The sequence below is a fragment of the Falco biarmicus genome, chromosome 1, assembly GCF_023638135.1.
Source record: "Falco biarmicus isolate bFalBia1 chromosome 1, bFalBia1.pri, whole genome shotgun sequence".
NCBI classification, from domain to species: Eukaryota; Metazoa; Chordata; class Aves; order Falconiformes; family Falconidae; genus Falco; species Falco biarmicus.
In genome coordinates, this window is record NC_079288.1 from 7,568,277 (window position 1) to 7,580,904 (window position 12,628).

General features: G+C 58.0%; 1 protein-coding gene and 5 non-coding genes across 6 annotated transcripts; 2 read left to right on the forward strand and 4 right to left on the reverse strand.

Moving 5' to 3' along the window:
* Positions 1 to 78: 78 nt before the first annotated feature.
* On the forward strand, positions 79 to 2,675 carry MRPL58 (mitochondrial ribosomal protein L58). The gene is made up of 6 exons (XM_056326696.1): positions 79 to 274; positions 767 to 800; positions 1,217 to 1,276; positions 1,934 to 2,016; positions 2,124 to 2,293; positions 2,479 to 2,675. The coding sequence occupies exons 1-6, from the start codon at positions 116 to 118 to the stop codon at positions 2,561 to 2,563; spliced, it is 591 nt and encodes a 196-aa protein (XP_056182671.1). The 5' UTR covers positions 79 to 115; the 3' UTR covers positions 2,564 to 2,675.
* A 586-nt stretch (positions 2,676 to 3,261) lies between these two features.
* On the forward strand, positions 3,262 to 3,334 carry TRNAR-UCU (transfer RNA arginine (anticodon UCU)). The gene has a single exon. It is a non-coding gene; the product is annotated as a tRNA-Arg (tRNA).
* Positions 3,335 to 4,279: 945 nt separating this feature from the next.
* On the reverse strand, positions 4,280 to 4,352 carry TRNAR-CCU (transfer RNA arginine (anticodon CCU)). The gene has a single exon. It is a non-coding gene; the product is annotated as a tRNA-Arg (tRNA).
* An 861-nt stretch (positions 4,353 to 5,213) lies between these two features.
* TRNAR-UCG (transfer RNA arginine (anticodon UCG)) lies at positions 5,214 to 5,286 on the reverse strand. Its single transcript has one exon. It is a non-coding gene; the product is annotated as a tRNA-Arg (tRNA).
* Positions 5,287 to 9,022: 3,736 nt separating this feature from the next.
* TRNAR-CCU (transfer RNA arginine (anticodon CCU)) lies at positions 9,023 to 9,095 on the reverse strand. The gene has a single exon. It is a non-coding gene; the product is annotated as a tRNA-Arg (tRNA).
* A 186-nt stretch (positions 9,096 to 9,281) lies between these two features.
* Positions 9,282 to 9,354, reverse strand: TRNAR-UCG (transfer RNA arginine (anticodon UCG)). Its single transcript has one exon. It is a non-coding gene; the product is annotated as a tRNA-Arg (tRNA).
* Between the last annotated feature and the right edge of the window lie 3,274 nt (positions 9,355 to 12,628).

Consider the following 12,628-nt stretch of genomic DNA (forward strand, 5'->3'; position numbering starts at 1 on the left):
CCACCTCACCCATCCCAGAGACCCCCCCTCCCCGCGCAGGTCCCACCCCGGAACGCGGCGTGCGGCCGCCGTTTCCGTGGGGACGTCGTGGCGCAGCCGCACCGCGAGAGCCAAGATGGCGGCGCACACGCTGCGGGGCCTGGGCCGGCCGCGGCTGAGGCTTCTCGCCGCTCGGTTCTCGCAGCGGGCTGCCGCCGGGGCCGAGTACCGGAGCGCGTACAGCCTGGACAAGCTGTACCCGCCGCGGCAGGACGGCGCCGCCGCCAGCGCCCCGGTGAGTGCCCAGGGGCGGGGGGGGGGGGCGGCAAGGGGCGGGGCTTAGCGTCTGAGTGACGAAGGCGGGTGGGCGGGGTTTATGTGGGGCCGGTGCCACCGAGGGTGGGCGGGGCTTAGCAAGTGTTGACTGTGGGTGGGCGGGGCTGACCGCAAGGGGCGGTGCCACTGCGGGTGGGCGGGGCTTAGCACAACGTTGACTATGGATGAGTGGGGCTTAGCCCGAGGGATTGAGGATGGGTGGGCGGGGCTTAACGAAGGGGCGGTGCCTCCGCTAGTGGATGGGGTTTAGCACAGTAAATTGTCGGAAGATTAACGGGGGCTTAGCAGGAGGGGCGGAGCCGTCTCAGGGGCGGGACTTAGCCGAAGGGGTGGTGCCAATGAGGGTGGGCGGGGCTTATAAGGTTATCGGTGGGTGGGCGGGGCTTATGGAAGGGGCGGTGCCACCGCGGGGTGTGGGGGGCTGATGCGGGCACCCTGCCGTGTGTTCCAGGAGACACAGCCGCCTGCTCTCGACATCCCCATGGGTGAGTGTCCCCCTCCCCCTGTGTGTGTGTCCCCTTGGGCGAGCGTCCGCATCCCACCCACCCACACCCCCCCCCGGGGCAAGCATCCCCTACCCTCCGGGCAAGCGTTCCCCTCCCCCCAGGTGAGCATCTCCCTCCCCCTGGGGCGAGTGTTCCCCTGAGGAAGCATCCCCGTCCACCAGGGCGAGCGTCCCCCTTCCCCTGGGCGACTGTCCCCGCGGATGGAGCCGGGCTGTTCCCGGGCTGCATGCCCAGCAATGGGCTGGGGGCTGAGCTCCAGGCCTGGAGCTGAACTGGGGGTGCCAGCACCACCAAGTCCCAGCCGTCCTCCCACTGGGACCGTCCCCATGCCCTGCTGCCCGTGGTCAGAGCGGGACCATGGCTGCGGGTCACCGCCTGCTGCTCTTCCCTTCCAGCTCGCCTGACCGTGTCCTACTGCCGCAGCTGCGGCCCCGGTGGGCAGCACGTCAACAAAGGTGAGGAGAGTTTCTCCCGCTCCGAGGGAACAACCACAGCCTGCAGGTGGTTCTCTGTCCGTTGCGGTAAAATATTGACAACTTGAAGTTAAACAGCATCTTTGTGCCAGCCGATGCTAATTTCTCATTATCGTCACCCTATTAACGCAACTTCTGAGTCTTCGTAGTGCTCGAGACCAGTCGTTACATGCGATTCTCCCACAAACGCTCTTACTGGGGTCATTGCTGCTACACGCGCCGGGGCAAACACCACCTCCGCCTCCACCTCATCTGGTCTCATTGATCAGATGATCAATTCATCATTGATCAAACATGTTGGAAACATCACAGCACAATAAATTCTCAGCTAATTCAAATAAACTTGTAACCCTTCCTGTTCTGCCATTGCCATTGAAAATAAGATAGTGACTGGTGATAATGATAAAACTTGTAGTGTGTGTAAAGGCAGATAGTGTGACAGACCCTCCATAAAAAATCAGAGTTTGCCTTGTAGAGTGATATGCAAAAATACAGCAAGAAAGAAGTTGTGATTTTTCAGGAAATTAATACTGGAATCGCTGTGTGTTCAAAGCCAGCAGTGAACAGACTGAATTATCTCACAAAGCTTAGGCAGGCGAGCTGTTCCATGGAAAAAAATAATTGTTTTTTTCCTCGCAGTGAATAGCAAGGCAGAAGTTCGGTTCCACCTGGCATCAGCAGACTGGATTCCAGAAGCTGTGAGACAAAAAATGGCATCGATGGTAACTATTCCCCCTCCGCCAGCCAGGGCTGAAGCATCATACTTCCAGCCCGAACGGGACCACTCTGAGGAGGTTTCCATGGTCACATCCCCTTTTCCCCTCTCTAGCACAGGAATAAGATAAACCGAGCCGGTGAGCTGATCGTGAACTCTGACGAGAGTCGCTACCAAATGAGGAATCTGGCGATCTGTTTAGAAAAGATCAGGACCATGGTCACGGAGGCTACCGAGGTGCCCAAGGTGGTGTCTAAGGAGACCACACAGAAACTCATAGAGAGGTACCTTAATTGAAGGTTTTAATGACTTTCCTGGGTAGCATCCCAAGAACAGAGAGTGGTTTTTTCTCCCTGTGGATGTTTTTCAGCTCGTTATAACATTTTCAGCTCTACATTATAACTGTGCTCAAAGGTGGATGTTTCAATGCTTGCTTTGTACGCTAAAGGATCTTCCCATTTTGTTTTAGGGTGGAAAAAATGAACCGTGAACGACTACGTCAGAAAAAGATACACTCAAACATAAAACAGAGCAGGAGGGCAGACTTTGACTAGATCCTCAGTCTTCTTAAATAAATGCCGTTGGCAGGTGTAGGTGATGCTAAACGCGTGAGCTGTATGAAATAAAAATGGTCTAAAAGTGTAAATAAAAATATTGAACACCTCATTTTGAACCTAGTGAAACGCTGTGATAGCCTGTCAATCATTTTGCAGAGAAAATATTGTCCATGTTTGAGAGAAACTAAAATGCCGTATTTTTGACAGGTACTTTTTGGGGTTTTTTGAATCCTTTATGCCCTTTGTCCAGCCCTCTGCTCTGTGGGAACACCCTCTGCTGCTGAACATAAAAGCAAAGGTAGATTTGGGGGAGAAGAAAGGGGAGTAAGAGCAGTCTTAACCGCGTATCCAAGTAGCAAATAGGACTATTCACTGCTTCAAGCGCTTTCCTTCCACTTTAGTTGTTGGTTTTTTTTTCCTAACCAAAAACCACGCCTGTCACTGCATTGAAAGAACTGAAAGCCACGGCAGGGATTTGGCAGGAGGTGATTGCTCTCCATCGATGCTACAAGGTAGGAACCACCCTGTGGAACGCCAAGACCTCGGGCTGAGCTCCCTCAGGAGTCACTCAGCACCCAGCCCTGTTTGAACAGCACCAGGTTCTGTGGTGCAGGATGGATTTCAGCCCCGCCAGCCTGGGGTACAGTGGGGGGCTCCAAGATCCTGAAATGACCCTTTTTTTCATGTTTCCACAGGCCCCAGTGGCCTAATGGACAAGGCACTGGCCTTCTAAGTCAGGGATTGTGGGTTCGAGTCCCACCTGGGGTGAGCAGAGGGGGTTCTGTTTTAGGCAACAACCCAAAGAAGAGGGGAAAGTGCTGGTTGTGGGAGCTTAACTGGGGCACCGCGAGGTGCGGGGGTCCCTAACTGGGTGTGCGGGGTCCCTAACTGGGGCATGGCGAGGGGTGCAGGGTCCCTAACTGGGGCATGGACTGGGGCATGGTGAGGGGTGCGGGATCCCTAACTGGGGGGGCGTGGTGAGGGGTGTGGGGTCCCTAACTGGGGCATGGCAAAGAGTTGTGGGGTCCCTAACTGGGGGGCCATGGCGAGGGATGTGTGGGGTCCCCTCTGGACACTCATGGCTCCACGCCAGCCAGTGCCCAGTCCCCTTTGGAAGAGGGGCTCTTCAGCTTTGCCCTTGCACCACCTGCATCAGCATTTAACCCCCCCAGCCTCCCCCAAACACGGGTGCATCCCACCATCCCTCCCAGGAAACCCTGCCATGGCCCGGCCGCCCTCACCCCTCTGTTCGCCAGCAAGTGCAGCAAAGATTTAAATTTTTCTCCTGCCTGAAGCTTTTATGCAGGGGTGGGGTGGGGGGGAGGCTGCCGGCCCCCCCTCACTGGCAAAGGAGCCTGCAGCCCCGTGCGGTACCCAAAGCAGGTGTCATTGCTTCAGGTGTCGGTACCCAAGGCAGGTGTCACTGCTTCAGGGGTGTTTGTGACACTGAAAGTTGTCACAGGACCATCAGTCGGGACCTCCCATGACCCCACCGCCACCATCACCTGCCGCCCAGCTCTCCTGCCCCAGATTTTACAGGAAGATTGAAAAAATTTTGTCTTAAGCCTTGGAGCCGGCCCGTGGCGGCTGGACACGTCATTAAAAACACGCCCCACGCGTGTGGCTGCTGTGTGGGCCGTGAGCCCACCCCCGGGGCTGCTGGGGGAGCATCGCCCCCCACCAAGCCTGGTCACCCCGCAGGGGGAAAAGAGTCACCCCAGGTGGGACTCGAACCCACAATCCCTGGCTTAGGAGGCCAGTGCCTTATCCATTAGGCCACTGGGGCCGCCTACGGAGTCTATTTTGGCGCCTTCACTTAACTCTCTGGTGGCCGGAGGGGAACGTGGCCACGGCGAGTGGGCAGGGGGGTCCCGCACAGCCCCGGGAGGCCCCCCCGGGACTGAACGTCCCCCAGCGCAGGGCAGCCCCGTGCCCGCCAAGCCACGCAGCCCCCTCCCCCCCCGGTAAAACCGCCCAGCTCGGTCCGGCTCTGTGCACGGCGCTGCCGGCGCGGGGGGCTGGAGATCCCTGCGAGGAGCCCAGCCCGCTCCGCCCCGCCCCAGCCCGCTCACCCGGGCTCCCCCCCGAGCCCCCCCAGTTTGCCCCGGACCCCCCCGGAAGTGGCGGCCCCTGCGCGGCCCCAGCGGCCTAATGGATGAGGCACCGGCCGCTTAAGCCAGGGCCTGAGGGTTCGAGTTCCCACCTGGGGTGGCAGCCACTATTTTATTTTTTTTTTACCCCGCCAGCCCTACCCCGCAGGGAGGAGCGAGGTCGGGGGGACACCCCCCCAGAACACACAGACACCCCCCCCAGACACACACCCCCCACCCCGGCCCCCGTGCCTCACCGGGCGCTCCCCGCAGCGGCGCCAAGCCCCAGCCCCGGCTGCCCCCACCCTTTTATTCCCACCTCCCAAAAACCGGCCGCAGGGGCCGGGCTCCGCTTCGCCCCCACCCCCGGGCTGCGGCCCCGCCGTGGGGCAGAGCCCCGGGGCCTTGCGGGGCAGAGCCGGCCCTAAGGCACCCCCCAGCACCGACACCCCCGGCTGCTCTCACCCCACGGGGCAGGGACCGACCACCGACCACCGACCGCCGCCCCCCCCACCTTCCAGGGGTGTGGGGAAATTAAACGACTCGTGGCTTTAAAACAACCACGAAGGGACTCGAACCCTCAATCTTCTGATCCGAAGTCAGACGCCTTATCCATTAGGCCACGTGGTCCCCCATAACTCTGCTTTGGGGACAGCAACACACACCGGGGGGGGGGTCCGGGGGGGGTGGGGGGGGGGGTCTCCTGCCACCCCTTGTGCATCACCCACGCTCCCATCCCTCCTGGGATTGTGGCTGTTCCTCCCCGTGGTGGGGTGAGCGGGCAGGGGGCCCCTCCTCCCATGGGACCCCGTAGGTCACCATGAACCCCCACAGCCTCCCCCATACGTGCTGATGGAGGCTGTGCCGTGCAGGAATCCTGTGGGCTGGAGCAGCGACGTTCCCCTCCTGCCACCGGCTCTGCTGCCCGCTGCTCCAGCCGTGCTGCTGAGGATGCCAACAACTCCGAACACAAATACAACCCACAAATAAGAGCAGACACCAGCCAGGGACACCCCCAACACAGAGCAGCTGGGGTCACTGCCACCCTCACCCTACAGCTGCCAGGGGTACATGAGTCCAGGCCTTCCCTGCCACATCCCCATGGAAAGGCAAAGCCAAGACCATCACACCCAGCCGAGGCTGTACATTCCTTCCATTTGACTCCCAGGGTCGGGCATCACTGGGGAAGGAGGGAGGACAGGGACAGCTGGGACCTTGGAGCCAAGTCATGCATTCAGTGTGGTGGCCACAGTGTCTACGAGCCACCAGTGATGGCACCTGCAGTAACACAGCACCGCTACAGCGTGACGGTGCGCTGCAGGAAGCACCGCGGGGCTCAGGCTCCTGCTCCTTACCCACCGCACCTCCTGCACCCTCCACAGCACGGCTTGGCTTCTCCCCAAAAACCTGTGCTTCTCATCTAATCCTAGAAAAACTTCCCAAAGCCCACCACAGGGCAGGAAGGTATTTTAGCCTCTTCCACTGCCATGGGTGGTTTGGGGGACATGTTGGTTCCCGGGGTATGTCCAGCTCAGCTTCCAGCTGTGTGTCTTTTCCAATGCATCCATCGGACGAAAGCTGAGTAGAGACGTGCTGGAGAGGAAGGACTGGGCGAGATGAGCTCTCGTGCCCTGCGGCTGTGCAGACCCCCCCAGTATGGCGGGTGGCAGCAGCCAGACCAGAGCACGTAGCAGCTGCCCCAGCTCCATCCACCCCTGGTGCCCCCAAGAGCTCACCAAGGTGTGGGGGGCACAGAGGGGTGTAGGGTGCAAATCCCGATCGTGTCAGATGCAAGGGGGTGGGGCAGCACTAAGCCAGATGTGTGGTGGTGACAGCCCGGTCAAGTGGATCTGGTGCCTGACTGCAGACTGGGGGGCCAAGGGTCTGAGCCCCCCATGGCCGAGTGTCCCTTGGCCCCAGGGTGCAGGAAGCTCCTTGGTGCTGGCAGCAGTTGCCCGCTTTTGCCCAGCACCAGGGAATTCGAAGCCCTTTGAATGCCACGTGTCCCTGCAGCATTTCCCCCAGGGCTGTTTTCTCCCCGCTCTGCACCCTGGTCCTCACCCATCAGCCGGCACAGTCACTCCAGCTCATGAGGAGCAGCACAGGTCCAGCCTCCTGCTGCCTGAGCCTTAGCGCTCTGGAGCCAGGAGCAGCAAAAACCAGCAGGAACAAAACTTGGTACTGCCCAAGCGAGGCCATGACTGATGGAAGTCCCTCTGAGCACACGGTGACCCAGCCCAGGCCCCTGGTGGTGCTGCCACCAGGACATCGCAGTGGGACTGTGGGTACAGCATCTCCAGCGGATGCAGAGAAAACGCTGCCCAGAGGAACCCAAGCGATCAAACACCCCCAAGAGCCACCTGATGCTATCCAGTCTTGTAAGAAGGATGCAAAAATCGTTCTCTGGCTGCACTTTCGATCACAGCCTTGAAGCTGGTCAACCAAAGAGGTGGAAGCCAAGTGGTCCCAGGTAACACCAGCCTGGAGACACCCCTTTCGCCCCATCCCCATCCCCCAGAGCAGGCAGGGTTTGCTGAGCAGCCCAGGGACCTGCAGCTCGGCTGCCTGGGGCTGCCGGTGGCCCAACACCCAGGGCTTTGCCAGGTTTGCTGCCTTTCAGGCGGTGGAGTCATTTCCCCCCACCCCTAAGAGAGAAAAACTACTCAGAAAGAAACTTGACTTTAGGTTTTACTAGTGTGATATCACCCTGACCACAGCTGCCTTTTAAAAATCCATTAACTCCACAGGAAAAGACCCTCCAAGCAGCTTTTTAATGCAACGAACCTGAGAGGGCGTTATCCCAAAGGCACGTACGTGGAGGGCTAGGGTCCCAGGGCAGCACAGCCAGACTGCGTGGTCCCAGCAAACAGCCCTTGCAGAGATGCGTTATCCAGCAGAGTAAAGCTTCCTTCCCACTAAAGCTTGCCATGCTCCGGGAAGAGCTTTACATGACAACTGCAAGGTGGTCATCCCCCAGCCTTTTTGTTGGGAGTCAGATGTAGCTGATGATACAGGGAGCACCTGGAAGGGGTCAAAATACAGCAGAAATTCCTGACTCAGCCCTGACCCAGCTCTGCCCAGACAAGGCTCATTAAACAGCTTTAATACCCTGCTTCTGCACTGCTGGGGACACCTGGGGAGGTGCCCATGCCCCAGAGAACCGCTCTTGCATTAACAGCTCTCCAAAAAACACCCTTTCATTAACACCTGTTCTCGGTTCAGCTGGGATAGAGTTAATTTTATTCTGAGTAGCTGGGGCAGTGCTGTGTTTTGGCCATGATGTGAGAACAACATTGATAGCACACTGACGTTTTTAGTTGTTGCTGGGTGATGTTTATACTAAATCAAGGACTTCTCAGTTTCCTGGGCCCTGCCAGCGAGAGGGCTGGAGGGGCACTGGAAGCTGGGAGGGGACACGGCCAGGACAGGTGACCCAAACTAGCCAAAGGGGTATTCCATACCATATAACATCCCGCTGAGTATATAAACTGGGGGAAGAAGAAGGAAAGGGGGTAAACATCCGACATTATGGCGTTTGTCATCCCAAGTAACCCTTTTGGTGATGGAGCCCTGCTTCCCTGGGGATGGCCGGACACCTGCCTGCCCATGGGCAGTGGTGAATGAATTCCTTGCTTTGCTTTGCTTGCGTGTGCAGCTTTTGCTTTGCCTGTTAAATTGTTCTTATCTCAACCCTTGAGTTTTACATTCCTTTCTGATCCTCCTCCCCATCCCTCTGGGTGAGGGGCAGTGAGCTGGTGGCTGCGAGGTGCTAGGTTGCCGGCCGGGGTTAAACCACGACACAGCTCTCCAAATCCCATCCTTTCATCAGCAGGGCCCAGGGAAAAGCTGCTGGTTCTTCCCTCGGTGACAGCCTCACCTGGGCGTGTGGGACCATGGAGCATCCATCTCTGCACGGAAATCCGGGGCAGTTTGTAGCTGCTCCTCCTGGGTTCCCTTGTGATAGGCAGGCTGGGGCGGCTGCCGTGGAACTGATCACCGCATCGTCCCGGTGAGTGAGCCTGGGGCTGCCATGGGGGTCTGGCTGCCCCAAAACATGTCATGGACCACTTCGACCTCCCTCTTCAGCCATCCCCTCCGCAAGCTCTGCCTGCAGAAGCCACCCAGACACATGAACCCAGCAGCGCTGCTTCCTTCGCACATCTGGACCCTCCCTGTGCATCACCCTCCTCAACTGACATCTGCCACTGGGGATGGGGAACATCTTCCCACCGAGCCGCCACAGCCAGCACCCTGCGGGCAGCAGCGGGAGGCGGGGGAGGCGGCCCGGCAGCGCTGCGCGGGGCTGACGGCACCGACCCGGGGGGAAGGAGCACGGAACCGGGGTTGGCACCGGCAAAAGGCGGCTCACCCCAGATGGGACTCGAACCCACAATCCCTGGCTTAGGAGGCCAGTGCCTTATCCATTAGGCCACTGGGGCTGCGCAGGGCGCGCGCCCCGGCCCGGGAGAACGGCCCCGACCCCTGCGGGCCCAGCAGGCGGTGTGGGGGCGGGGCGGGGGGGCGGGGCGGGGGGCGCGCGGGCGGGCCCTAGCCCCGAGGGGAGGGGGCGCGAAGGGGGGAGCGGGAAAAACTGGAGCGGGTTTAAAAGTGCGGGGAAAAGGGGCCGACCACGAAGGGACTCGAACCCTCAATCTTCTGATCCGAAGTCAGACGCCTTATCCATTAGGCCACGCGGTCACTGATAGTGCAGCCCCTCCCCCCCCCCGTCCCAGCGATCCTGCCAACCCCCAGCATCACGCCCACCCCCACCCCTCAAGACCCCCCAAGTCCTCCCTGAGCCCCTGGAGCCCCCTGAGCTCCCCAAGCCCCCCAGGCCCTCCCAAGATTCCTGGAGCCCCTGGGTGCACGGCGGGCCACCAGCAGACGTGGCAGGCCACCAGAAGATGTGGCGGACCACCAGCAGACACAGCAGGCTGCCAGCAGATGTGGCAGACCACCAGAAGACATGGCGGGCCACCAGAAGTCATGGTGGGCCACCAGAAGACACGGTGGGAGTAGGACTGTGTCACCATGGCCAGGCTGTGGGGAAGTCGAGCATGGCACAGGGCGGCTGCGCTCGCTGCGCTGGAGCCAGGGGACACCCCTGCAGCCAGGGCTTGGGTACGTGGCTGGGAGAGGCAGAAGCAGGGTGCTGCGCAGGATGGGCCCCCGCTGCGCAGCCAAGTCATCCCATCGCCTCGCCCAGCCTTGGAAGTGCCACACGGGTCCGGCTTTCCTCCCTCCTCTGCCCCCCCACGAGCTGCCGAGGGAGGGATGCTGCGCGGGGCGTGCGGTGGGGCCAAGGACCTCACTGCAACAGGACGCAGCGGGTACCAAAAGTTTGCAGAGGCAGAGGAGCAGCTCACATCACACCAGCTGCTGGCAGATGTGAGGGATTGCTGGAGGTCAGGTCACCTCTAGCTCCATTCTGGGGGCTCAACATTGTCCCACCTCTAGCGACACCGTCCCACCAGCGTAAACTCCTACGGCCAGCACAGCGGTCACCTCTACTTCTCTTCACACCAGTTACCTCCAGTTCAAACCCTGCCCTATGGCCCATACACTTCCTACCTCCCACACAACCAAAGGGCAAATAAATAAGGTGCCACCTGCAATGCCCCAGCAGGATGGGACTTCCCAAGCACACAAGAATTGGAGCTGCTCCCCTGCAGGGGAACCATCGCTGGAATCACCACGGAAAAAATAGGCAGTGATGGAGAGGAGGGCGGCTGAGGGAAAGGCAGGCAGAGATGTAGAGAAAAAAAAAAAAAAGTCTCTGAGCCTTTCACCTTAGCTGTGAGGGCTTGGAGAAGAACCTCGAGAGCGCGGGAGAGCAGCAAGGAGGCAGAAACAAAATCAGTGGGCACATGAGAGGCTCAGTGCTTTGGGAAATGAGGACATCCTCGAACACCCACAGGCTGGGCTGCTACGGAGCAGGGCTGGGCTCGAGGGAGAGCAGCCTCCCCGGCACCCCTCACATCACACAAGCACTAATTTTAATTTCTATTCCATTTCAATGGCATTGCAGTAAACTCTCAGCCCTGTAAATGAGACAAGATTTGGTTCTGAGTAGCTCTGGCTCCTTGCCTTTTCGTTGTGTTCCTTGCCCTCAAATTGTTGGATTTTTTTTTTTTAATGACCTTATTCTTCCTTTACCACAACTAAACTGGCTCTTGGGAGCAGCTTTGAGTGCATCACACCATTAGCAAAGTCTTCCTTCCAGTGCAAATAGATACATCAAAAGTCTAGCTTCTGTTTACAAAACAGCCACCCCTCATTAATAAATATCAAATCAACTTCTACATAACAAATGACGTGTCCTGGAACTGTTCATAAGGCACACAGGGCTATTTTCCTCTTTATTTGGAAGCAGGAGACGATGCAGCGAGCTTTTATAGCTATCCTCACCTTTTCTCTTGGGACAGGTAAGTACAAGAGGCATGGAAAAGCTTTGAGGAATTCTGTTCCCATCTATGTGAGAAGGGATTTGCCCGTGTTACCGATGTTTTTCACATCCCCAACTCCGTACCCTTTCTCTTCTGGCACACCCCTCGCAGGCTGAGATCCTGCCTGATCCTTTTCTGATTCCAGTGGATATTTTTTTTTTCTAGCAGGGGCTGTTCCGAGGTACGTCTGCACCTACTACGATGTGGTTGAATACCTGAACGTTTCCTCTCACAGCAAGCTGCACACACACATCCTGCCCAAGACAAGCTTGGAGGAGCCTTTGGAAGTGAAGGTGGATCTTATGCTGGTGGCGATTCTCTCTGTGGTAAGGACCCAAAACTCCCGTTTGGGGCTTTAGAGCAGAAAACTAGGCGATGGCTGGGCTGGGGTCTGAGTCTTCTGCCAGGCAGGGCTGGGCCAGCAAAGCCACGGGGATGAGCATCAGTCCCTTCCACTTCTTCGGCTTTCTGCTGTTGGAAAGCATTTTTGGAAGATCTGGAGCATCTTCTCCGTCATCTTCTAGAGCATCCTACTTCCAGGAAAAAGTTCAGAGGCAGGGTCAGACAAGCAGCCTGCTTTACAGCAAGCTCTGCAACCAACCTGTGGGGTGCCCGAACTGAGCAACACATTTGCAGGGCACTGGTGTGTAAATATTAGCAATAACTTTATTTTTTTTTTTCTGCAAACCATTAGACCATGTGCTCCCTCTCTTCGGCCACAGGATCAGGATCCTTGAGCTCTTTTCCTGAGTTTCTACAACCTGTATGCTACAAAAGCAACGAGGAGAGCTTCTGGGTTCTGCATTGGATGTACCTAAGAAAATCAGCTCAGTATCTTCCCTTTTGTTCCTCCAGGTAGAAAAGCTCCAGACGGTCACATTTTACTTCATGTTGAACCTGGTAGGTCCCTCGGGAGCGTTCCTCTCCTGTGATGCCTGGCGCGACGGCTGCTGCCGAGCCCCATGCTCATTTCTCCCCTGCCATTTCTTCCCCCAGGAGTGGGAAAACACTTTTGTAACCTGGGACCCGCAGGATTTCTGTAACATTTCCAGAGTCATTCTGCCCACGGATACGTACTGGTCTCCCCGCATCTTCATTTTAGAGCAGTAGGTTCCCCTTCCACTCATCCACTGGCTTAAGCGAAACACAACGAATGTAAACTGGTGGTGGTGGTGTAGGAAATGGGGTAAACTCCTCTGGTTAAGTTATTCCCATGAACTCTCTGTAACCAAGAACCTCATCATTTAGATTAACGGTGACCACGGTTTATACAAAGCACTTTGTGGCTCTGTAATACTGTGACATCTCCAGAGATGCCTGGGCTGTAGCTTGAGCTGGGGAAGCAGCAGAGACCAGCAATGCCCTGGAATGGCATGACCCTTCGCAGTTTGCTGTTAGGGGATGGAGCACCGGGGGTCTGACAGAGGGGTGGGCACCGCTCTTCGGTGAGGGGGAGGCAGCAGAGCCAGAAGTGAGTCCCCAGGGAGAGCGGAACGTGGAGGGGGGAGAAGTAGAGCTTCCTTAGG

Coding starts and splice junctions, on each gene's coding strand:
- MRPL58 (XM_056326696.1), top strand. CDS start 116: ATGGCGGCGCACACGCTGCGGGGCCTGGGCCGGCCGCGGCTGAGGCTT. Junction 1,277..1,933: donor TGGGCAGCACGTCAACAAAG/GTGAGGAGAGTT, acceptor TTTTCCTCGCAG/TGAATAGCAAGGCAGAAGTT. Junction 2,017..2,123: donor GACAAAAAATGGCATCGATG/GTAACTATTCCC, acceptor TCCCCTCTCTAG/CACAGGAATAAGATAAACCG.